Genomic DNA, 26,901 nt, shown 5'->3' on the forward strand with positions numbered 1-26,901 from the left:
ATAAAAACGGTTAAACATTTATAAAGCCCTCTAGAAATGTGAGGTCCTGTGATCATGGGTCTTTTGTTTCTTTACTTGTCATGCAACTCTAGAGCATTGCTACTGATTTCCTATCAGTAATGCTATGCTATAGGAAACCAGTTGCTAGAATGTGTGCATCCCATGGGGTTTGCCCATAGATTCATCCAGCAAATGCTCTATCTTGCAGGCGCAACTTTTATCGAACTGGCCAAGATCTCAACAATTGCAGTACCTGCCAGAACACGGCGTGCATCATATACAGGTACCTGGCCACAACCAAGGCCTGCTATGGGGGCCACAGAACACCCTTGTAAACTCTCTTAGACACAGAAAGTCAAGAGAGAGGCAAGGACAGGAAGCCTTTGAATACCTGAAACTTAAAAAAAAAAAAAAAAAAAAAAAAAAAGATGTTTAACTCGGAAATGTTAACATCTGGTTCCAAGGCAGACATTGCTTTCTTTCCTTACAATAAGGTCTATGAGCAAATCTTGTTAATCGCCCTACACTTACTGCTCAGTAAGTATAGGCACCACACTAAGCTCCGTGTGCATATTTATATCTTATTTCACAGTTACATCTTGTGAGGCAGGTGTCAGTGTCTTTGGGGAAGCTAAGCTATGTGACCCAGCTTGCATTAAACATTTTCAGAGAGCAGGAGGGGTCAGACTCAGGACTCAAATCCAGATCTTTCTGATCCCAAGCCCTGTGATCTCAATTATTCCACCACGCTGCTTCTTCCTCAGCAGTAGCTATTACCTGTCAAGCACGTGTTATGTGTCAAGAACTGTACTAAGCACTTTGTGTTCACTACTAAGTACATAATTTCCTTCTAGCAGAGGGTAAGGTTGCTACCATAAAGTAGATTTTTATAAGTGGTAAATGGGAAAAAATCATATAGCAGTAAGTGCGCTAAACTTAAAGTCAAAATCCCCAAGTTGAGCCCTGCTCAACCGCTTGAGGCTCAGTTGCCTCATCTATGGAGTGGGGACAATTATTCCTATTAAGAGTCACTATGAGGAGCAAATTAGCTCATATAGGTGAATACCTTTTATAACTGCAAACCTCTGTACAAATCCAAGGGTTATTACTGTTATTACTAGAAAGATCGATGCCCCCTTAGCTGGAAGTCCACTTTTGGTGGCAATGTAGAAAAGTAGCCAAAAGCAGTCATTTCAGTTGATGGCATCTAATTTTGTCTGACTAAAGTATACAGTTGAGCCTTCTCTATTACTTTTCCATCTTGGAGGAGAAAGGCAGTGAGAGCCTGAGCAAATTGAAGCCCAATTGTGTTGCCTGTGTCTTCTGTTTAAAACCTCTCTGTCTCTCTAGCAGAATCCTGGGGTTTTGTCCTAACAAGGGGGTTTGAGGACAGAGGGGTGCTGGAAACAGAAGTCAGGAGGTCCCTATGCTCCTTATGTTTAGGAGTCACAGGACCACGCATTTTTATCAAATAATACAAGGTTCAGGACTACTCACAGGAAATGCCCTTTATCTCAGTGTAAAATATCCCCTCAAAAAAGGGAGCCCTGGAAAAGGCTTATGGTATCAGAAAATGTAAATAGGCAGTCTCATCAACTGCTTAACTTTTTACTATCTTTTTTTAAATATATATATCTCCTACATTTTATTTAAGATTTTATTTACTTATTCATAAGAGACACAAAGAGAGAGCGAGAGAGGCAGAGACATAGGCAGAGGGAGAAGCAGGCTCCATGCAGGGAGCCCAATGTGGGACTTGATCCCAGGACCCTGGGCTGAAGGCAGATGCTCAACCACTGAGCCACCCAGGCGTCCCTATATATCTCCTATCTTAAGCAAATTTCCTAATCACTGGGAGGACCAAGACATTTAGGGAAGACAAAATCTATTCATCATAAACAAGAAGAATTGTTTTTAATGAACCTACATTTAAGTTTTGGATAATCTATTTTTTTCAGCAGTGAATGATGTATTTTCTACTATCTTAAGATGACTTTTTAATTAAGCTCTGTAAGTGAAAAGGACAAGTGGTTATTTCCCAATCTACTGTGAGTTTCATAGCCTGGTCTTGAGCAAATCATTTCTGGCCTCTGAGTTTCCTCGTCTGAAAAAAGAGGGCCTTTCATTAGATGACTCCTATGGTCCCTTTTGGTCCTGATGTTCTGACGTCTTATGCTGAATTAAAAGTGGCAATATTTGGCTAAACTATGACCTTCCAACAAGTCTGAGAATGTTTGCATTTTTCTAGTACGTACTTCAAACATCCCAAGCAAACATTCTAAATTAAGTTACACCCCTGCACTGGTTAGCAAGCCTTCACACACACACATCCCTTTCCAATTTTCCAAGAACAGCAATTGTATACTCCCATCCCTTATTACCATTCAAAGCCAGACTGCTCTCCCAGACAGTATCTACAGCCTTGCATCTAAGCCATTGCGAAGGAACGGGCAATTAATTTGATGAAAGCAAAGAGATCAGAACAACATCCCTGTCAGAGTAACAGTGGGAAGATGAGAGTTGTCATTTTTTTTTTTAACATTTCAAATAACTTCAAACCTTGTGTTGTGTCCTGGAAAATCAGATCTACAAACTGATGAATAAGCGATGTGAAATACTCATCCTCAGGCCTTGTTAAGCAGCAGTCTCTCTCCCTGATGATGGATGGGCCCAGGGCACATCACTGTACATAAAGTGCCTGGACACCTGATGGGTTGCCTGTCGGGTCTTCTTCTATGGAAATGTTGCTGCTAAGTTAGCAACACATAAGGTTTTCTAAATGGCTCCATCAGCCAAAGGCTATACTTGTTTCCATCAAGACATGTGAGGTCATTGGTTCTATCCAACTCATTGTCCTGCCTCCAAGAATAGCCTTCTGGGTGCCCCAACCCCATGCCTCCATGGCTTTCTTCTTACCATGAATCATTCTGGCAGATCCTACCTCACCGAGGGGAACAACACTAATACCTACAGATCCCATGCATAGCTCTCAGGGGTTCCATACAGTAGGGAGGATAGACTCCTTGGAATTGTGACCACCATAGGTACCAAGGGAAAAATGTGGGAATTGCCTCTATGCCTTAAGCTGGTTGCAGGCTGTTTAGTCCCCAGTCACTCTCCTTAGTGTTAATCCTAGGACAAGTTACTCAAAGGATTGGGTGAATGCCACCTGTGGTACCAACATAAGTAACATTGAATTACCTGGTGAGAAGGCTGTCTTTTTTTCAAATTTATTTCAATCCTTCTGATTATCCAGCAGGGGAAATCTGAGTTTGGTACTAGAATATCTTCAAAGCCTTTATAATGCTTGCTTATCACACTTCTTTGCCAGAAGAGAGCAGCTCTCAGATTCATAGCCATAGGCAAGCAACAGTATCCAGCCAGAGGGTAATCATTTTAAATTTTTTACTGAAGTTTTTAACTTTGAAAACTAGTCCTTCTATATATTCATCATAAGTAATGCAGGTCTCCACTTTCAAAAGTGATATTAACTGTTTTGTATAAATGTTCAAGTTTAAAAGTGAATTGACTTAGAAAAAATTAAGTAAATGTGCAGATGGTGTGGGGAGTTTCACAAAGGCCTGGAAGGTGATAAATGAAAGATGAAGTTTGGGAAACGCTGCACTAAGGAATAAGCTCCCTTTTCTCTTCTCAGAGGCATGGGGTCCCTCCATGCCACATCCCTCCTCCATCCCTCATCTATTCTCTGCTTTTCCAGTACTTTGTCTTCGCAGTCAGTCTAAAAAAATAAGAGCCTTTTTGGAGGTCTTTGGCTGCACCAATCACGCATTTATTTTCTGGATGCAGATCCCTGAAAAAATCTGCTTGGCTTAAGTTGTAAAATGCCTCAGATGTTTTAGGGAAAAGAATAGGAAATCTTTCTCATAATCTTTCTCCTATCTAAGCATGTTGCTTCAGCAATGGAAACAAAAAGCAAGCTGGAAACTTACCATTTTAAATGGGTGAAGGGTGAGGTTGGCCATGGAAGGTTTGAAATGTTCTAGAGAGGAGAGAGCAGCAGAAGAGCCTTTGTGTGGGGGGGAGTCTACCAGGACAGCTCTTTCCTGCCTCCTCTTCTCAGCCTCAGCCTCTTCTCATGGCTTCCACTGCACTCATGGCTTTTAAGTTTATTTCTGTGACACCATCCTCCCCTACCTTTTTCATGAGATTGCTCTCTTCCCCTCTGTGTTTACCTGTAAATATTTCCATGTTGATATCTCAAAGCCACCTCAAATTCACCATTTATCAAAACACACTGCTTATTTTCTCCCATGAAATGAACTATCTTCCTAGTAGTTCTAATTTGCTCAAAGCCATTAACCATGACTTCGTAAACCTTAGTCCCCACTGCCTCGCTCTTCTCCTTCACAGTATCCATCAGACTGGCTGCTAATCCTACTTGCTAAATCCATCTCCTTAGCTTTAGCTCCTCTGGTCAGTCAAGGCCCTCATTATTTGTCACTTGAATGCTACCTCATTTATCTGCCATAGGTCCCAGGTAATCCTTCCAAATTTAGCAACCTTAGACTGCTAAAATGCCCAAAAAGTAAAATCTTAACATGTCACTCTCCTGCTAAACAATCTTGTCCTGGTTCCTGTTGCTGCATTTAGCTAATTTTTCAGGGCCCTTTGAATGTGATCCTAACCTTCTTACCTGCTGGGTCTCATATTTCTCCCAAGCCACAGAGAATTCAGTTTCAAATACTGTGTGTTCTATCATACCTTGGTGCCTTTGCATAAGTTCCCTCATTTCCTTGGTTGCCTTTTCTGCCCTGCCTTGTCTGGAAATTTCCTCTTGCAGCTTAAAAGCCAGTTCCTCTGGATAACCTTACAATCAATCCTTCCTGTGGAGGAACCCTATGGCATGCATGTTCCTCTGCCATACCATTTATCCTATTGCATTATAGTGTAGTGTTGATGAGTTTCTTTCCTTCAGCAAATGGCTAATATCTCAAAGTTGTGGGCCAATATCTAGTATGTAGTTGGTGCTCAGTAGATACTTGTCAATAAAGAAAATGGCTACATTGACTGGAGCAAGGATAAAAAGCAGTGGTGGGTTTGAGACAGTTATTTAGATTGCCCAAATGCCATTGTTACTATTTGTGTGTGTCCCTGCCCTTGGGTGGGGAAGTGGAGGGTCTTAACTAATCAAATTTCTTATTGGAAGGCTTCTATGCAGCAGGTCCTCAGTAGATATTTTTGAATAGAAACAAACAACTGAATGTAATACAGAAATTGTCAATTTTCAAATACCTGGAATGCTATATACTCTCGACAAAATGGAACCTAATCAAATCTTCCTTTGATGACTCAGAGAGCTTGTTGCAATTTCACAGGACATTGGGATCCTCATTCATCATGGCCATCCAACATTATTGCCCAGTATTTCTGTACCAGCTGTGGTTGGAAAGGCAAAGTTTGATTTGTGGCAAACCACAAAGTCCCTTCATGCTTAAATATCTCCCCTCTGTGGTATCTGAACTACTCCAATGATCTCTTTGGGAGAGGGGTTTAAGACATTAGACCCGCAGTCTTTCTTGGTAAAATATCAAAACCCAGTGTGGTGAGTAGAATAATGGCCCTGTAAGATGTTCATATTCTAATTCCTGGATAGGTGAATGTTACCTTACATGGAAAAACGGACTTTGCAGATGTGGTTAAGGATCTAGGATCCCCATAAAGGGAAGACAGAGGCAGGAGATGCAGAATCAGAGAATGAGATGTGACAACAGAAGCAGAGGTTCAAGAGAGGTAATCACAAGTAAAGAATGTGGACAGCTTCTAAAAGGTAGAAAAAGCAAAGAGCAGACTCTCTTACAGAGCCTCTAGAAGGAACACTGCTCTGCTCACACTGGATTTACAGTTCTGGAGGACTTCCGATCTCCAGGGCTCTACAAGTACCATTTGTGTTTTAAACCACTAAATTTGTGATCATTTGTTTCAGTAGCAATAATAATACAATCAGATTAAATTTTTATGATTCATAAACTGTTGACATCTAATTGGAGGTCAGTTTTTTTTTACTTTTTTTGGATGACTTCTATGACAGCTAGCTGAGGGCAGAGATCTGTTGGGAATAAATAAGAGTGCCTATTATAGATACTTGGTCACTATAAACACCTTTTGTTCTCACATTTAATCCTAACAATCATGTGAGACAGATACAAATACTTCCATTTTGCACATGAGGTAACTGAGGCTCAAGCACTTGCATAATACTCATATTAGACAATTAGGACTGAAAGAGTGAGAGCACATACACAGTTACTCTGAAGCTAGTAAGTGGCAATGACAAGATTGGGACTCAGTTCTAGGGCCGGCTAGTTAGATTCTACAGCATGCTGCCTTCAGAGGCCAGACCTGTTTATGGGATGTCAGCAGAATGTTATGTGGCCCAGTTCCCCTCAGCCAAGGGCATCATGAGGGTTTGTGTTTTAGATGTAGGCCCTAAATAATGTTCTCAAAGGTTAATCAAGGACCACCTGCATGAGAGTCTCCTGGGTATCTGAATACTAGCTGCTGGCCTTCACCCCAAACCTGCTGGAGCAAGGGGTGGGATGAAGGATAGGAGTCTTAATTATAGCAAGCTCCTTGGAAAGGTCTTATCTGAATAAAGCTTAAGAAACATTCAACTAGGTAAATCAGGGTATTTTTTTAAGACTTTATTTATTTATTTGAGAGAGAGAGAGAACATGCATGAGAGAGCACAGTGGTAGAGAGGAAGAAGCAGGCTGCCTATTGAGGAGGGAGCCCAATGCAGGGCTTGATCCTAGGACCTGGGATCATGATCTGAGTTGAATGTAGATGCTTAACTGACTGAGCCACTCAGGTGCCCCAGAATCAGGGTCTTGAAAGGAAGAGGTAGCAGTTGATTTATGAGAAACTTTTGTGACAAACAGCCTACATGTCCATGAAAAGAAAATTCTTGCTAATAAAATAGCCCAGCAAATAGTTTTTGTTTTAAATGCATCATGGGAAAGATGATTTACCTTTCTACTAATTAAAGGGTTACACCGTCATATACAGACTTAACTAGGGGGTGCATGTGAGATTGGATGCAACATGAAAGGAAGAGGAGGTCAGGGGGCTTGCTCATATAGTAAGTGTAATTTTTGAGGCCTATTTCCAGTGAGAAGAGAAAATGAGTCTCTGTCAGTCCACTTTGGGGTCCATGCTTGCATTATGCATTACTTAGAGGATTCATTTGTAGTCACTCCTTCCTGCCACAATTCCCAGCTCCTCAGGCCTCATCTGAGATCAGGAATAGAATGGCAATCCCTGCTGACATTCCTCCTCCAGTTAAGGTTAAGACCAATTGAAGCCCAATTCTGCTCCCAAGCTAAGAGCCCAAATGCTAGGAACTATCCTCTGGTGAGTCTCCTGTGTATCTGAATACTGGCTGCTGGCCTTCACCCCAAACCTGCTGGAGCAAGGGGTGAGATAAAGGATAGGAGTCTTAATTATAGCAAGCTCCTTGGAAAGGTCTGATCTGAATAAAGCTTAAGAAACATTCAACTAGGTAAAATCAGGGTCTTTTTTTTTTTTTAAGATTTTGTTTATTTATTTGAGAGAGAGAGAGAGAGAACATGCATGAGAGAGCACAGGGAGTCCTGGAGGAGCAATCAGAAATACCAGGTAGGGCAGATATGCAAAGTGCTGCCTGGCACCACTGTCCCCCTCTTCAGGAGAGAAGTGTAGTCACCCCATGCTCCTGAACCAGGTAATATGTGTGACACTGAATGCCAGGAGCCTCCACCACCATCCTCTCATTTCCTCAAGCTCCATGGACCATGGGCTGCATTTTCATCGTGACTGACTCCTGTTGCTGTTACAATTCCTTCTGAATCAGACAGAGAAATCAAGGATATTCAAGAGGAGATTTAAAATAAAAAAATAAATTAAAAAAAGAGCACATAAAAATTGACATTTTAAATGGTGAGATAAAAATGAAATATTTTATATTCTATTTATTAATGATAGGTAAGATATTTTGTTATCACTAAAATGCTACCGAGTGAGAATCATGTGGTTGAATATTCTTCATGATTTTTGGAAAGTTTTATTGCCTTATGATAAAGCAACTTGAAACCTGGTCCCCCCCCCCCCAAAAAAAAAAAAAGAAATCAAGGATATTCAAGAGGAGATTTGCTGCAAGCATCTCCCTTTGCACCCAGCAACCAGCTTTTCCATTGTACCTGGTGTCACTCCCTCACAGTTTTGGTATTCAGAACTCATCAGAAGGAGCCTATTTGGAACACAAGCCAAAGCCTTACAGCTGTGTGCCTTGCAGGAAAAAAGCCAGGCTTGTACCTTACCAAGGAAAGAGGCTGTGGAGTATTAATGAGCAACCTAGGGTCACACAGTCAGTGGCACTGAATGTTTCCTAGAGTTTCCTTCTGCAGTGAAGCTTTTTGACCACTGGGTCTCGGCCTTGCCTGCCACTTACAGCTATTACCTAACCAGAGAAAAAGGTATTATTTTACTAGAAATGCAATATGCACCCAGGCCTATGGGTTTAGTAACCAACTTTCCACTTAAATTTTTTAGTATTTTCCTTTTGTCTGCTTCTGATGCTCTGCCAGTGCGGAGCTGGGTGAACTGTGAGAGCTTTTCCTTCTAGCCACAGTCCTCCCTCTGGCCAGCAATGAAGTCTGCAGTGAAAAATAATTGTAAATTACAGAGCATATCTGTTCTTTCTAGTAATCACAGATGTGTTTGGATTCCTCAGCACATTCCAATATGGACTGAGCAGCATTTATTACAAATGCTGGAACAGGAACATTATGGCAATACCATCCAGCATCCCCCAAACAACTGCCGCCAAACATGGCTCAAGCTCTCTCTTTAGGAAACAGACATAGAGTTTGGGGTACATGTGGAAATTTCTCTGAGCCTCAACAGGTTGATCCCCAGGACATTTGCTCCTAGCCCCCATTTTTCTCAGTAGCTTTATCCCTTTCTTCTTCTACCTAGAATGCAAGGAAAAAGTAGGATTTATAGCATCAGCAATTTATCTGAAATAAAAATTAAATCTATTTTAATGCATTAATAGCTAAATAGCCTGAGACATACCATAAATATAAAATCAATCAAGTTTAGAATTTCACAGGAATAACAAATGGATGGCTGCTGGCAAAGAGGCCACGGCTGACCACAGAATGATCCAATCTTTATTTCTCTGTCAAGTTAATGTAACAATCATTACTGTTTGTTAAGCCAGGCATAGTGCCAGGTGCTTTGCCAAACACTGTACATGTATCATCTCATGTTAGACTCCCAACAACCCTAAAATGTGGGTATGGTTGTTGTTATCACTCTGCAGATGAGGAAACTGAGATGCAGAGGGGTTACATGAGCAACTTATCCAAGATTCAATGTGGCCAGAGCTCAAATCGATCCTGCTTTCAGGAGATTTTCCTGCCCCTGTCCCCCTTACCTTTGACCTTGCATAATCAATAAATGTACGTGTTTAAAGCTCTCTGAGGTGATCTGCCCTTTCTGAGGTCCTAACATGAAGACCTTCTTGACACAGAGCCACAGAACACAGGGCACAGACTTCTTCCATAGACAGTGATCAGCAGTGAAGCTTTCTACAGCTTGGTACTACTTATTTATGTACCAAGAAGAGAAACTGCAATTCTCTGAGGACTCGTCAGCAGACGGATGCCCTAGGAGAAGGGGTGCACTTGCCAACTTAAAATGGCTGCAAGTTGTGAAGCTTAAAACTATACCCTATAAATAATGAGCAAACTGATCATTAGAAGAAAGCATTAGGAACAAAATCCCATCCAGGCTTGGGGAGGGGTTTGGGGGGAAGAAAACAAACTAACAAAAGCTCCTACTTTCCCAGACTATAATTCTTCCCAAGAGACACTTTCCAAAGTAGTGTGATTTATCCAAGTGGAGAGGAACCAAACTATCCTCTTTGATTCCATTGATTCTTACAGATAATTCTTTAAAAAAGAAAGTTGCAGGAGGTCAATAAATCTGTGGTGCACCTGGGTTCTATGGCAAGAAGGGCCACGGAAGCCCTCTGACAGATGAGGAAGAGATGGAGAGGGGTTCCGAAGATGTTTTGTCTCAGGGAGATGCTATAGATCATTAATTTCCCAGCCAACTTGCCTGGACTGTATGGTTTATGGCAGTGGCTTGTCACCATTTCTCTTTATAAAAGAGCAAGACTCATCTGCTAAGAAGGAAGTGCAAAGAGCCCACCACAGACCTCAGCAGCCTACAGTAGACTCAAGATTGCTGAGTACCTATATTACCCTGAGTAGGCTGCCTCCTTTTTTTTTTTTTTAAGATTTATTTATTTATTCATGAAAGACACAGAAAATGAGGCAGAGGGAGAAACAGGCTCCCTGGGAGGAGCCTGAAGGAGGATGCGATCCTGGATCCTGGGATCATGCCCTAAGCCAAAGGCAGATGCTCACCTGCTGAGCCACCAACGTGTCCCTAAGCTGCGTCTTACGAGCATGTCCATCTTCTAAGGAAATGCAGCCTCATGGCCAGAATTACCCTGCAAGCTAGAAACACTATTATGAGGTGGTCAGCTTGGTCATAAAGTGCCCCCCATGGTGCCCAGCCCCAGATTTGGACTGGCTCCACAGAGGGTCATTAAAGTGGTGCACCAGGCCTTGATCACCATCATCTCACCACCCCCACCCCATACACATTTGGCAACTAGGACCTCACACAGATAGAGACTACTATGTTCTTTTAGCACAGTATACCTTAGTATACAAGCTTTGGAGCGGGACAATATAGGCGCAAATCCTGGCTCTGTCACTTACTCGTGTGTGCTCTTGGCAGAATATTTAACCTCGTAGTTTTCTCATGTATAAAATGAAGTTAATATCTATCTCATGGGGTTGTGAGAATTACATGAGACATGCAAGAATTACTGAACTTCTAGTATAGTGTCTACAATACGGATTACACTCCATAAATGAGAATAGTAGTAGTTGTCCCTGTCTTCTTACCTCCCAACCCCTCCTCCTACCCACCTTCCTACTTATCCTCATTACTATTATTCATTTAATTATTCATTACTATTATTCATTTAATTACCATATGTCCTCACCTAACAAGGTGCAGGTACTCTCATACTTCCTTTCTTAGAATAAAAACCCCTGGTAATAGCCAAGCCCTGGGCTAAAACATTTGATCCCTCTTTAGGAAAAACAAAGGACTAGCAGTCAGGAAGCCAGGATTGGATTCTGATCATAACTCATGGTGCGACTTCCCTTTGCTAACCCCTTTGTCAGTTTAATGGGGATAGGAACCTTCCCAACTTCCTGGGCTATTGTAAGGGTAAAATAAAAACACACATATGAGAGATTTGCAATATGAAAGTGCTAAATAAAAGTAAGAGGTTTCTACTGTTTATTTCTATATAAACTTTTATCTCCTTTTGGCTTATCTAACTTCAGTTTGCTTAGCCAAGATACTGTATCTAGAGCCTGGCTCTGTTGCTTTCTTATATACTTATGTATTTATCTACTTTTTGCTTCTCACTATTTCTTCTTCCAGAAAAGCTGTGACTTAGGCTTCTTGCTCCTTCCAATTACTTAGAAAAACATCCTTCTACTTTTCACCTAGCATGATGGTTTAAGCATTGATCTGTCAGATTAGTAAGGGGCCCTCAGGAAGAAAACTGGAAAGCTCTCTTCCATTTTTGCTTTATACAGAGCTCACTTTCTAAGTGCAATGTGGTGCCATGCACAGGTATCTTGGGCAGAAAGGGCTCTAAGGCTCCTCAGTGAACTGGGCACCCCTCAATCAGGTGGTAAGTATTCCTTGCATCTTCAGTGGACTAATCTCACAGACCTTCAGTGCTCCGGACTATCTCAATGGTTCCTGGCCTAAATCCTATATTGTAACAATTTCTTGACCATTTGCCCCAAACTGTGAGCCAGAGCTCTGCTCAAGCTCAGCACTCAATATTTCTCTCCTCCCTATGGAATATGAATGGCAGAAGATGCTAAGGGTGTCAGGGTAGGGAGATTAAGAGGTAGAAAAGAAGTGGTGGTGAGGTTGCAAAAGTTACTGGTGTTCTACCTTGAAACCAAGCCCAAGGCAAACAGTCATTCCCTAGAAACTACAAAGGACCCTCTGCTAAGGGTTTACTTGTAAGCACCTTATTCCCCTTTCAAGAGGTTGCTGAATTAGTTAAGCAGTGAGTTGAGGGGTATCTCCTCTTCTCTACTCAGCCTCAAAATGAAAACAGATGAGAAAGGGCACTGCCCCAGCCTATTTATAAGGCAGCTGCTACCAAAACAAGATATACTCCCTCTCCTCCTCTCCAAACTAAACAGTAGTTTGTCAAATGGATGAATAAGAAGAAAAGTGGCAGTTTTCCTTTATGTTAATAAATTGTTTTGGCCTAAAAACCATTAATCAATTTCTTTCCAAAGTGTACATGCTTCCCTATACTCTGCTATTTGCCTGGACTTGAAAAGAAAGTCACTTTCAATCCTCTTTAAATTGCCAAGACTCATGGGGACAGTTACAGGAGGAGGGTGGGGAGCTCCCTAAGCTTTAATGATTATAATGGAAACCTGTGGTGTTTCCATAGAAACATAAAGAGTATATTCTTCCCAGAATGTATATAGAGGGTAGGAGTAAAGAGTGATGTTGCTGACAAGGTGTACAATTACCAAAAAGCTAAAGGTATGAGTGAGAAAGTAAGGCAGTCAGTCCCTAAGATAGGAAGACAAAAGATAGTGAAGAGTAGAGTGGGCCGAGACCATATCCTATGTGAGGACATTTCGCCTTTTATTGTGTCCCATCTGCACAACTACCTAGCAAGGTAGCTTTATAATCCCCATTTTCAACTGAGTCTCAGAGAGTAGCAACTTGCCCAAGGTCACCCAGCCAGTAAGTAGTATAGCCTCAGTTCAAACCCAGGAGTGTTCCACTTGAGAGCCTCTGTTCTATTCTCTATATTGGGCTGAACTTTAAATTGTGATGATGAGACAGAGTTAACATTCTGTCTCCTGGCTCTTCTCTCTCCAGGCATGCCAGTTCTATACACATTCTGGAATCTTCCAGAGCATTATTTTTCTAATTGGTTTTGGGACACTGTTCTGAGTCTTAACAAACTCAAGTGGTTTGTTGTTGTTGTCATTTTTTTGAATTGTGAAGTCAGAGAAAAGTTACATATAAGGAGAAGAAGGAGGTCTGTTTATGTTATGTTCATATAATTTGGTAGAGGTGTATGCATAAACAGTTGGAAGGTAGGGGTAGTTGAGATAAATGCAAAGCATTTTTTAAGGCAATTGTTAGTTTAATCATCTCTCTCACAGGGTGGGATGTAAGATCCGTGAGAGAAGAATCCACATCTGTCTATCTTACTATTATCCCTGCAACTGAGTATAATGTCAGGTCCAGAGCAGGACAAATGTTTAGCTGGACAGTTGGCTGGATGGATGGTTAGCCGGATGGTAGGTAGGATGGATGGATAGACTATAGGTTGCATGGATAGAAGGATGGATGGTAGAATAGATGGCTAGCTGGCTGGATAAATGAATAGTTGGTTGAATGGATGAATGGTTGGATAGATGGGTGGATGGATGGATGGATGGATGGATGGATGGATAATTGGTTGGGTGGATACTTGGTTGGATAAGTGGATGGTTGGCTAACCCAGTCTGGCTGACTGAATAGATGGGTGGAATATCCTGTACCAGAAAGCACAAGAAATTCTGAGAATGAGCAGGAGGTACCCACTTTATTGGGCTCTATCTGGTGCTCTAGGATGAAGGTTATCTTTATGCCTTGGGGGGAAGGCTATGAATATTTCAGGAGGTAGCAGAAACTATGAATGTGGGTGTCCCCTATCTGTGAACTAGTGCTAATGGGGGTAAGAATCAAAGTTTGCAACTTACTGCTTTAATGCTTTCCTTGAAGCAATGCAGAGATTGTTGGAAACAACTCTTCCCCAGCCTCTGAATCCATCTCCTTAAGTTTCCACTGCAGAGAGTGAGGTGCAGGGAGTGCAGACAAAAATTCACCCTAGGCCCAGAGACAGAGGAGTGCAGAGCTGGATAGTGCATCCTGGAAGTGAAAGCCTCATTTTGAGTCTGTGGAAGCCTTTGTTCACTGAGCTGGCAAATCCTGGCCTTTGGCTAAAATGTCCCTAATTGCTTTTGATGTTGACTAGTATTTACTGAAGACACAGAGCCACTGGACTACCAGTTCCAGGAAGCCAGAAATAATGTCTATATGTCTGTCTATCACTCCTTACCTAGCACCTAGCACAGGGCCTGGCACATGGGTGATACTCAAGAAATATTTGTTGAATGACTGGCTGTATACTTGGTGCCTTGCTCTGAGCTGAGTGTTGTACATGCATATCCTTTAAATTTCACTGAAATCCTATGAGTAGGTACCATGCTCATTTTGCGGATGAGGACACTGTGGCTTAAAATATGAGAAATGACTTCCCCAAGATCTCACAGTTAATTAGTCATGGAGCTTTGCTTTGAAAAACACAGCATTATATAGATCACCCAGCCAGGAGTATGTCCCTATGGAATAGACCAGGGAGGAATGGACAAAGAAAGGATGACACCAAGGAGAAGAAAATCTGGGTAAAGCTTATCAAAAATGCAGAAACAAAATTATCAGAAACATCTTCCAAATGCTTTCTAAGCACTAATACCCCATCAGATTGGCTTCAAAATACACCATCGGGATCTTCTGACTCTTTAGCTTCTTCCATCTTGGAATGTGCATTTGAGGGTTTTATTAGGCATGTGTGACAATCATGATTTGCCTTTCCAGCAGCACTTACTCTGATCCTGGGTCTCTGAGAGGTGACATGAGGGTAGTAGATAAGCACAAGTGTCCCTTTAATAATAGCTCCTTTTCATGCCTTGCTGGGTAGAAAGGCCTTGGACTGTCATGCTACATCATAAACCCAAGTGGGATCTTTTGTCTTCCATATGAAACATTTCATTTCCCTCCTTGCTAAGCAAGGAGAATGCACTGTTTCTGTGACTTTGCATTTCCTTCACTTTCTACACTCCTACACTGGTTACTCATCTTGGGCCATCTGAGGCCTCTAGAATGAAACCAGGTGAAAACACAGCTGAGAGCTTAAGAGCCTTCTTATAATCATCTCGGCAGTGGAGACTCCCCTGTAAGTAAATCTCCTAGGGAGGAAAGTGGACAATTAAGGGCAGAGAGAGCTGATGCATAGCCTTCAGGGGCATCTGTAGGATTAATTCTTTCTGGCCCTGCTGTCCAGTTTCTGGGGAAACTGAGCCAGAGTTATGAGGCAAGCTGACAAACTCTGACACACCTGCAGGCCTGATTCTCAAGCCCTCAAGGGCATGGGAAGTGTGAGTACCCACTGTGAGCACCTACTATGAACAAAGCCAGAGCTTCTGTACTCCCTGTCCTCTGACTCTTTCAGATTCTGGGAACCCTCAGTCCCCAGATGCATCATGTTTACCCCAAAGATCTGTGTACAGATAATACAATGGAGTCTGTACATTAATGACTCCAAAAACACACAAATAAAATAGCAAAGAAAAAATGGAGATTAGGAAATGCCCATCAAAGGAAAGAATTTAAGTATGTCTACATGGAGGAATACTATGAGGTAAGTGTATAGGGAAAGCTCTATGAGACACATTGTTAAATTGATAAGGAAAAGATAAAGTCATAATGTATTAGTGGTAATAACGGTAATGATGATAATAATAACACTAACACGAGCTACCACATGTGGAAGGCTTACTACATGCCAGGTACTGCTCTAAGAACTTCCTTTGTGTTCTCTCACTTAGTTAAAATACATATTAATTTCAAAGAAAGCCTTTGAGATAGTTGCTGCTCTTGTGTCCATTTTATTGATGAGGAAATTGAGTTGTCAGTTTTATCGTATATGCCTCTGCATTATTTAAATCTTCTATAATGAGACAGTTTTTGTGTAAAATGCATAAAAAGAATGAACAATTTAATAGCATTAAATAAATGTGTGAGAGAGATTGAAGCAATATTTACTGAACACCTACTATCAGGCTGCCATATTACACATCTCATTTAGACTTAAGAACAACCCTAAAAGGAAGGCATTTCAGGTGCCAATTCAGTCCTTGAGGAACTGGAGGTTGAGAAGGCTGGCAAAATCTTCCCAAGGTCAGTAGGCACTTAAGCATCTGGGACTTGATCTCAAAGCCTATGCTCTTCCATGTCAGTTGGACTCTTGGTGATGCTAAATCAATATGTGATGATTTGAATTTACTTTCCTTCCTTCTCCTCTATGTTTTTCAGTGTAGAATATGATTTTCGGCAGCAGGAAGGCAGGTTCCATGAAGTTCTACAGAGTCTGGAGGAAGCGGAACCAGTGGAGGAGGCATCTCCCCCACCAAAGTCCCCAGCAGAACCCCCAGTCCCTGAGAAACAGGACTTAAGGAGGAAAACCAAGAAAGTGAAGAAGAAATGCTTCTGGTGGATCTGAGCTTGTTGGGTCTATTCCCTTTGCCCTCCCCAGATACCTCCCCACGGTGGGGAATTCACTGCCCTCAGGCCTTCTCTACTTCTTAGCACAGGCCCCAGGTGGTTAGCCATTCAACCTGCAGAATGGGAAAGACTCGGGGCTAGTTTAGCTGCTGCTGGACACCTGACAACTAATCTCGCCCGAATGAATGATACTGCTTGCTGAGGACTTCATGGAACCTAGAGTGACCACTTGCCTAGTTCCCTGTCATACATGACCAGGCCACAACCTGGTTTGAAAGTCTAAGTTCCCACCATGAGCAAAACCTCATCACATTTTCCAACACCTCCATGATACTAAACACTTCCTTCTCATCCTGGGTTCATCATCCCAAAAGAAAACAATGTTGTGCATAACAGGAAGATAGAGGAGCATTATAAGCAGACACCCCAGGAAAAATTAGATACATAAACTGGCAGTTTTCCAAGATATTGTCATACATAAACACAATAGAAGTAAGGCATAAAAATGTGAAATTACCTAGTGGGTTGGGTCATTTTCATTTAGATCCCAAATCAAGGATGTGTCATCTCATGCTGTGTGAGCTTTATAGTCTGTGGCAGAGTAAGAGGTTATAGCAGAGTATAAGGAACTTGTTGGTATGGCTACCCTACAGTTGTAACTGCTGCAGTAGGGCCTGCCTTAAACCATCATGTTCTCAGCCTGGGGCCTTGTTTGGGCTTGAACTTTAAGATTGGGCTTGAAGTTTAAGATTCCACAGTTAATGTCCCTGCAATATTTAAGAGATGAGATCCAGCAGCTTGTCTGTCCATTTCATCTTACTAGTAATATAAAACTAAGGTAAAAGACAACACTGGTTCTTGGTCATTCATCTCAGCAACAGCCTTGTAGATAAGTTCCAAAGTATATTAATCTTCACAGTCTCCCTTTCTGATGACCAGGTGATGGTCACCTGACTGAAGAAGCAGCAAGACTGGGGATGAGGATATATTTTTTACATTTTAGTATTAAAGACCTTTCCTTCCCAAAGTCTGAATTCTTTTGAAGTCTGACTCATTCTTTTGAGAAGACCCTCATACATGTGGGTCCAGTCAAACTTGCATGGCTGAAAAAACTACTAAAGTAAAATAATTAATTGCTACATACTCTTGGGGATAAGGGGCAGGTTGGAAAGGCTCCTATCCTTTGCATTAAATTCTCTACCAGCCTGTGGTTGCATTGATGCTGCTTAGAAAAGGGACCCTAAAGCTCAATAAGCATTCAGTGAAAAAGGCATTTCATAATCCCCTTTGCTGAAGATCAGGTGTCTGAGTTAGAGTCTGCAGAGTGCACGTGGGATGTATGTACCCCACTGCAAATTGAGACTAACTGAACAAACCACTCCGACAGCTTCACCTTTCCCTGTCACCCTGCTGCAGTGCACAAAGCTATTTCAGTGGGAACGAGAGGGAAATTTGGCAGAGAGTCTCAGCTTGCACTATTTAAGTCTTGGAATGTCATTCAAGATGTTCTCATTCTGTTTCTAGTGTAATGTTTAAACCCACAAAATGAGACCAGAATACATAACACTAAGTTGGAATTAAGATAAATACACTTGTCATACTTAAGAAGTCACATTTCAATAAGATATGCTACCACTGGCTAAAAGCCACAGATCTTTCTGTATCCACACAATCAACTCTCAGTTGGCCCCAACAGTGGAAAAGAACAGCACAGAGGATAATCCAATAAGACAAAATCATTTGGGATCTCTTATATAATTTTATCTCATAGTAGAGCTTCTATCTTAATTTGCTTTGCTTACACTAATTTTCAAATCAATTTATATTCTTGGGTAGCATGTTAGAAAATAATCCTGTTCCTGGAATTAAGATACCCAAGTAACACAACAGTCTATTACACTAACCTTTGGCAAATTGCTTAAATTTTCAGGACCTGTTTGTCCACTCTTGAATGGAAATATAAATCCCTACTCTACCTACTTTATAATCTCTGTGCATATTCCAACATCAAAACGAGCATGACGACCCAGAGCTGAGCTGGATCACTTGCCAGAGTTAGCCTGCAATGATGAAGAGGTATCTGAGGTAACTCACACAAAAAGGATAATCCAACCCTTGGATAATGAAGCTCACCTTGTCATACATTTACATTGAGTTGGGGGGCCTAAGATAAATCTTCAACTGAATTAAATGAAATTGGAGTTGGAAAATGTTGACATTTTTTAGAACAACAACAACGAATGAGGCTATAATAATTCTATACCAAAGCACAACACAGCATTGCTCAGGCCACCAACCTGAAACCAGGAAGGGGGTCTTTTCTGAATATTGAAAATTTTAAATAGTTAGGAGGGAAATGGATTCAGTAAACAACTTCCTGCTAAACAAAAGTGGTTATCTCTATATTTTGAACAACACACAGATCCATATGCCAAACCTCTATAACTCATCTACCATGTGAAATCACTTCTTTGTCAAATATTACGTAACATCTACCATGATATTCTACAGAAATAATGTACCTGAGGTTATATGGTTTTATGGAGAGATATTCATTTAGAAAAAATTACTTTTATAAAATTGAAGGGAAAAAGACCAAAACATCAACTTCAGTTGTAGGAGTTTATGTAGCTGCTTTCTCTGTAGTCAAAAAAATAGGTACTCACTATACTTGGAACTTCATACCAGTTCATCTATAGAGCACCTTCTTAAAGACTATGTACCAATGTAAGGTTTTGTAAATTTCTAAACTGTTTTAAATGGGATATTATCTTTTGCAATAAACTTACATATTTTTCCTAGGCTTTAAGACTCCATTACTAGCTTGGGTTGATTTCGGTTATAAAATTTAAACTTAAAAAGGATGACTCAATGGTCCTAGTGACAGAGATCATTTTCATTATATTCACTTCTGTATGTTTCCCAGGAAAACAAATCAACAAAGAACATATTTAGAATATAGTGCCTCAATGATCACATGAAGCCCGTGTGTCCTGGGAGCAAAGGAGGCTGTTTAAATCAATCGAATAGTTCCTAGCATCATTCAGATGGATACACTTTCATGATTTTCATCGTTATTGTACCCATACAAAATAATTTATTCAACATTTTAAAATTTTTTCCTGTAACTTTCTTCCTTAAAAGGAAGCTTTATATCACTATCATAAGGAAACCAATATGATGTTCCAAAATTAGAAGATGAAATCAAAATAATGTTATCAAATTCTTGCTAAGGTCTTTGAGTGTTGAAGGTGTAAAGTCTGAGACCAGCTCTCTTTGTTAAAAAGGGAGATAAGCAAATATTCAATACATGCTAAAGCAACTTTCACATCAAACACATTTTCTACTTGACTAATCAGGATGTTTGAGAGAGAATTGAAAAGAAAACAACTTTTCTGTCATGTGATTCCATTTTTTTTTCCTTCATTGTCCATGAGCCATGTAAAACCAGCTTGTTTATCAATTTAAGGCAAGAGGAGTCTTGGGCATAAAATCAGAAGTCTTGGGTTTGATACTCTTCTGCCATCTTCTTTTTCTTAGGTGACTTTGGGAAAGTTAACCTCTGTGAGTCTTGGACTCTTTTTTTTTATATATAATACTGAACATAACCTTTGCCTTACAAGGGTTTCTAACATTTAAGTGAAAGTCCTGAGCATAATGTAGAACACACAACAGATGCTCATTAACTTTATATGCATTCATTTGCTGATTGAAGTAAATTGGGAGAAAAGATGCAAGATGCCTTCATGGGGCTGCAGTGGGTTTTCAGAAACAAGCTTAAGATTTTCTCAGTGCAACAAATGGTATTGATGAGGAATAAACTCTTCCTGCCCTTATTAAGACCAAAAACCAGGACAGTGGATGTTCACTGACAAAGTCCTCAGTGATCCAGAAGAATAATATGCAGGCATATCAAGCACAGCATAGGACTCTGAGAAATTAAAGATCCTTGTTGTGTGGAATCAAATATCCTTGAGGTAGAAGACACTGCAAGAGCTGGAGACCTGCCATTTTAAGTATGAGGCAGTCAAGTAAGGCTAGATGAGTTATCCAAGGCTCACGGGAATAGCTCAGGGAAGTCAGTGCAATGTAGTGGTGGGATAATATGGGAAGTCTACTGGACACCATGACCCAGGGCAGTTCCAGGAACCACTGACACTAAACTTGAGACCCATTCTAACTGGCAGGTTCAACTTTCTCATTAGCTGAGCAGAGGTTTCAAATGGCCTCTGACCAAAAAGGCTTTCATTTCAAGCTACTCAAGGCAACTTGCTGTATGACAAAAACATATTTCTTTTTTTAAGCCCCAAGAAACATAGATGTTTTATGATCATTATGGTCATAAAGTGTGGCTTACAATAAAAAGAGCTGTGGGACAAATCCATACCCAACCAATACTGTTTGTGTTTGGTGTAAACCATGTTTGAGAAGCTTAATGCTCATAAGCCCTTTTGGTTTCATCTCAACTTGATTTACAGCTTGAATTCTTATTGGTCACACCCATCACCCCTACTCCCAGTGTTTCCCAAATATATTATTTCTGTCTGCCTCCTACTGTACTCTTCATGGGCCCTGTAGGAGGGAGTCCATGAAGAGCAAACCTAGAGCTTGGTTTTCTCACTGCCAGACTAAGCCAGGTGCCAAGATAAGCATCCTTTTCCTCCAATACTGCCATCCTGTTCCAAACCCCTTCTCTTAGTTGGCCTCCACAAATGTGTCCTTACTGATCCACCAACATGCACTCCCTTCCAGTACATTCTCCACATTGCAGCAAAGGTAATAACTGAAAAATTTAGATCTGACCCCTGTCACACTTTGGCTTCCTGATAAATTTATAAAGAAAGACCAGGTCTGTCACTATGAAGGGTGCACCTGCCTCTCCCATGGAAATGCCCATCTTAGGCACTTTCCTTGTCTGCTCTACAGTCACATTGAGTCACTTTGGCTTCCTTGAACCCATTATGTTAACTCATCCTTAAAGGTCTCTGTAAACTTTTCCTTCTGCCTGAAATATGTCATCCTCCCTGCCCAGTTTCCAACTCTGTTGGGGCTTCCCAGGTAAGGTTTTCCAAGACTACTACCACCACTTCCCTAGATCACATGAAATACCATTCTTGCACAATCATCTGGCACCAGGCACCGCTCTATCAAATTTTTTGACACAGTTGACCTTATACATATATTTGTGTCATTTTTGATGACTGTATTTCTCTCTCGTAGTCTATAATCTTCTTAAGGTAGGAATCCTGCTTATTTTTGCTTACTTTTGTATCTCTAGCACTTAGCACAATGGAATTAAAAGATCTGTTGCAGGAATAAATTAATGAATGGTTTGGATCCAGTGGACAGACACACACACTCAAAAATGATTCCCAGCTTTTCTCCCTTCCTATTTTCATATGTGGATGGTCCCACTGGAGTGTACCGGTTCTGTCTTCCCCCCAAGAACATCCATTCTTCTACTGACTAGTAAGTAATGTGCCCAGGGCTTGCATTCTACTATGGTCTATGTGGCACACAGGACCCAGAAACATCAGCCACTATCATCCTACCTCCACTGCCAACCTCCTAACACCTTTATTCTGAATATTGACAGTCCAGCTTAACTTTGTTTCAGAACAAATTGTCATCATAATTAAATCCCAATGCATTTTGCACATTTTACCAAGACACTGCCTCGCTGTATGAAAAGAAAATTAGCTCTGAAATTAAAGCAGAGTGTTAACTATTTTCTATGTAATGTTTCCATTAAAATGCCAAAATTTATTACATGTGACCTAGTCCATTTTATACAAAATGCAATTTAAAGAAGACAGGGTCTAAGTGAAGAAGCATTGGGCAGGGTTATTTTGCCTTGGCGTAAACCACAACTAAAATGAAAAGACAATAAACATCACACCAAAGGATTATTTCTTCCAAAGTAAATAAAAGATTTATTAACATGAACGGCCTCATCAATTCTCAGAATCCAGAACTATATTTATTTAATTTCACTCAAATGAAACCAGTATTTTTTTTCTCCTTGCAAAATCTTAATATGCATTTTTAAAAAATTATCAGCTAAACACAATGACCTCTCATTGGTGCTTGGATTTGGTTTCCCAGGTAGCACATGTGATATTGTGATACTCTGGTTATGCTGACAGAAAAGCCTTTTTTCTCCTGAGCCAAATGGGCTGAGTCATTTTAATTGTTGAAATGCAGAGTGGTTCACTTAGTTCTTATACAAAGTACCCCAAACCTTGACTGAATCTAATCCCACATGCAGAAATTCCATATGGGTGATGGAGAAGAGGGGAAGTCATATGCTGTTGTCATTGTTTTTTGTTTGCTGGTTTGTTTCGAGATGAAAAACAATATGCTTTCTGTAGTCAGGGATCAAAGGGAGCAAATTCAATGTCATGCAATGAACTCACCACTCACCAGACTGGATTTCCTGGAAGAGATCCCTCCCTTCTCTCCAGGACCATGCATCCCCAGTGCCAGGGAAACTTCTCAGATGAACCCCAGTCCATAATCACTTTTTTCCAACCATTATTGATTACCTTCTCTGTGCTAGTCAAGAAAATCATAGATGCAGTCCTTGTATCATAGAGCTTATTATGGTCCAGTGAAGAGAGATGGGTTCTGATAATAAGCACACAGCCTTTTTTGATTCATGCACCTGGATGTCATCCTTCACCCCTTCCTTTTGACCCTCTTAATGTTGTCCTTGTTATTCTCTTGTGATAATTAATTGTCTTAAGTTATAGCTATTTCTAGTTCTCCCTTTAACTGATTTGTTCTTTTTCCCCACTATATGTTGTGTCCTGAGAGTAGCAACTATTTTCCTTACCTTATGAAGTCTTTAAGTGCAGGAGGTGTTGTTTAACTGAAACAAATGATTTCACCATGATGAGCCTTTGTCTGTTCCACATAGAACCCTGCACTGCACTGGCTTTCAAGGGCTACTTTCTCTTATATTTTCCAGCTCCCTCAGATCCAGCCCCTTCCCAGCTGCCTGGGGATCTCTCTTAGACACATATCTGACTGTTTCCTGGCTTCCAAATCTCTAATAGAACCCCACCACCATCCTAGTACCTAACATTCCTCCCACAGCAAACAAGATTCCTTACAATCTGACTCCAACCTAGTATGTGTTGCCTAACTTCCTACTACTCTACTTCCCTCTATGCCCGCCTCCTTGCCACTTCCAAAAGTCTCAGGCTATTTATAGCATATCAGTGACTTAGCACTGCTGTTCCCTCTATTTGGGACATTGTTCCGATACCTATCTATCATGGGAAATAATTTTCATTTGGGGGAAAATAAATGAGTATTAGCCATATTACTACTAATTATGATAATAAAGGCTCTAGTTTCTTGAAGTTTAAATGGGCTGTTATTAAATAATGCTTTGCTTCCATTAACTGATTTATTTCAAGGTAGCTTACAATTGCCCCATTTTCCAGGAGAATAATTGAGGCTTGGAAGGATATAAGTAATGTGTCCAAGCCTATAAATGTAAGGTGGTGAAGGCTGGAGTTGTTCAGGTCTGCCAAACTTGGGAGCTTGGGCTCTTAACTCCTATGGCAGACAGTGAGTTGCAATTTAAATGTCACCTCCTCTCTGTAACTTTTTCTGATCATCCCCCGCCCCTGCTATGAGATTAGTCACTCCGTCCTCCGAGTACTCATGGCGCTTTAAACAGGCTGCTGCTTATATTATCTTGACATTTCTTTTGTCAATCTCTCATGCATATCTCCACCAGGGAACAAAGTCCCGGGGGACAGAAATTTTCTGCATCTCTACCTCCTTCTAGGTGTTTATCACATTGCCCGAGATGCTGTAAATGCTTCATATATGTTTGTCAAATGAACTGGGAGAAAATAAGAAGATGAAAATGTTAAGAGAAAAAACAGTCCATGGTAGAGAGACCAGAACAAAGCCAGGAGCCCTGACTTCTGCTCCTTATTTTATGCACAATTTTGAAAAAGTACTTTCACCTCCATCCCCCACATCTGTCTTTAAAATGAAACCATCTGCCTTTCTGGCTTCACAGGCTGGTTAGAAGAAAAGTAAAATTATATACATGAAAATGCTTCACTAAGTTTGACTATCTCATTAATTCCTATTTTTAAAGAAATAGTGTTTGAGTGGTTTTTTTTTCCTGATTATAAACGGAAAGCGAAATCATTTTAGAAAAAGTGAAGCTACAGAAATGTACAAATCATGTGTCGCTTAAACAGAAGATACTAACATAATTTTAGCTTCAGAGTAGGCCTCCAGTCCTGACCTCTGGGAGATCTAGGGACTCTGATAATCTTCTCTTCCCTGGCCTTTAGGGTCCCTGATGACTTTCTTACTGTTGTTAGGGTTCTCTGACTCTCTATATTTAAGACCTAGAATTTCCTCATGTTAATAAAAAAATCATCATCAATATTTAATGACTGCACAGATGCATCATTTTATGAATATAGCATAAATCTAGAAAAAGGGGTTCTGATCTTGAAGGGTCATTTTATTGAATTGATTTCTTTGAGTCTCTTTAGAAGGCCAACACCTCAGACAGAAAAGCATGGACTGAACTCCTGTAGGGGAAGCCTGCTGTATTGGAGGTTGTGCCAACAGGGTTTCTCACAGGGAAGGTCCAGTTCCTCAACAATATGCCCAGAGAAAGACCCTCTTTTATGGGATTTTTCCTTCTAGTTTGGGACTCAAGCCTTTGCAGCAGACATATGGTGGCCAGTTTCCTCTCAAGGGGGCTTTATTCACAGCCCAGCTATAGTAATAGCTTAAAAATAATTCCCAAATCCAGGAGAGATCCAAAGCCAGGGCCACAAAATAGTTTGTCATCTGATTCACAACACTTGCATCAAAGCAAGAGAAGACTCCAGCACTGAAGGAGAATAATAATGGCTCTTATTTACCAAAGACCTGCTAGGCGGTAAACTCTGTGCTACAAGCTTTACACAGACCTCTTTATTCAATTCTCACTATGGGATTGACAGGTAATAACTATTATTAGCCCCATTCAACAGATAAGGGCACCAAGGAGCAGAACTGTGAAGTGAAGAGACCTCCTAGCCCTGGGATAAGGCCTCCTTGCTCCTTAAAAAAAAAAAGAGTAGCAGGTCCTAGCTAGCAAAAGCCTTTCAAACTATAGACTTTGTGCCCCAACCCCATTGCCCTTAAAAAGCAATGCTGGGCAGAGGAGTGCTCAGTCAATGCCCAAATGGCAGACGTTCTAAAGTTCTAAAATTTCCAGAGTTCTCCAAAGACAAGAAAAGGCTGTCCTCTCTCCCAGTGCCAGATAATGGTACAGGAGATAAAAGTGAAGTCTTACCTTTTATTAAAGGTAAATAACTTTTTCAAAATCAGATCTGCCCAGCTCCACTTATAGAAGCTAAAAGGCATTAAGATATTTGGAAGTAATTTCATTAGGATGATAATGTACCAGTCATACATTTCCTAAGTACTCATCTTACAATTCCCAAACTCGCCTCTCCCTCCCTGCTGGGTGCTGCCAGCAGCAGCATATTTCCTATGCTCCTTGCCAGTGGAGGCTTCACCATAGGCGCCAGCTTCTCCAGGGCTTCAGCTTGATTCCCCTGAAAAACCATAAAGCACATGTCCCAGTGCCATATGCAAGACTGTCACGGCAGCAGCAGCAAGGGTGTGCTTATTACCCAGGAGCATTCTGTCCTCATAGCAGAGGTCTGCTTGACTAGGCAGACCAGGAAGGATGCAGTAGCCGTTTTAACAAATTTAGGAACCTCATAGTTCCACTCAATTCCCATCTCTGTGGCTCATCATGGAATAGAAGAAAGATTTAGAGAATGAAACCAGCTCTTCTTTAATGCCCCAGTTCTGAAACTTTGATCTGTCTGAAAGAATCCTACCATACAGGGCTAGTAAATATTTGGGAATTTTACACAGAAAAGTTTTATATGAAAGTTTGATATGTAACAAATCTTCTCTTGTCTTATTTTTTTAAACCAGAATTCCTTTAAAGCTAGACATCAATCTATACTTTCAATTAGTTTGTTCTTTCCATTCATTTACTCCCATAGCTTGAGTAAAATGCCTGCCACCTGCCTAACCCTCAGCCTATGGACAGGAACCCCAAAGAAAATGGGATACAGTCCCTTTCCTCTAGAATCTTGGTCTACTGTGGAACATAGATAGGTGAAGAGGAAATTCTATTATGATATGGTAATGTTTTCATTGAAAAATGGACAAAGAACAATGAGGTCACTGAAGAAAGATGAACTTGAGGAATGAGAGATTTCACAGACCGTAAGACAAAGATAAGGCAAGAAATGCCTTTCCTTCTTACCAACCCCTAACCCTTCTTCTCCACCTATTCAAATTTTTCATGTCATTCAAGAACTAGACCCAATTGTATGAAGTCTACCTCAGTAACTAACTTCTGTGTATACCTGCTAT

The 26,901-nt window shown here is 40.8% G+C and overlaps 2 protein-coding genes across 3 annotated transcripts in view; one reads left to right on the forward strand and one right to left on the reverse strand.

The window, feature by feature from the left end:
* DOCK2 (dedicator of cytokinesis 2) overlaps positions 1-26,901 on the reverse strand; it is a 397,914-nt gene that overhangs the window by 188,114 nt on the left and 182,899 nt on the right. The gene's annotated exons all lie outside the window — the stretch shown is intronic.
* Positions 1-26,901, forward strand: part of INSYN2B (inhibitory synaptic factor family member 2B) — a 150,567-nt gene that overhangs the window by 96,329 nt on the left and 27,337 nt on the right. The window contains exons 3-4 of one of the 2 annotated variants that reach the window (XM_025434191.3): positions 209-283; positions 16,285-19,276. In XM_025434191.3, the coding sequence (XP_025289976.1) occupies positions 209-283; positions 16,285-16,471 (262 nt within the window). In that variant the 3' untranslated portion in view covers positions 16,472-19,276. Of the gene's footprint in view, positions 1-208; positions 284-16,284; positions 19,277-26,901 lie in introns of those variants that run through there. The other variant, XM_049109156.1, reaches the window with a different exon arrangement.

This window comes from Canis lupus, chromosome 4 (genome assembly GCF_003254725.2).
Source record: "Canis lupus dingo isolate Sandy chromosome 4, ASM325472v2, whole genome shotgun sequence".
Taxonomy (NCBI): Eukaryota; Metazoa; Chordata; class Mammalia; order Carnivora; family Canidae; genus Canis; species Canis lupus.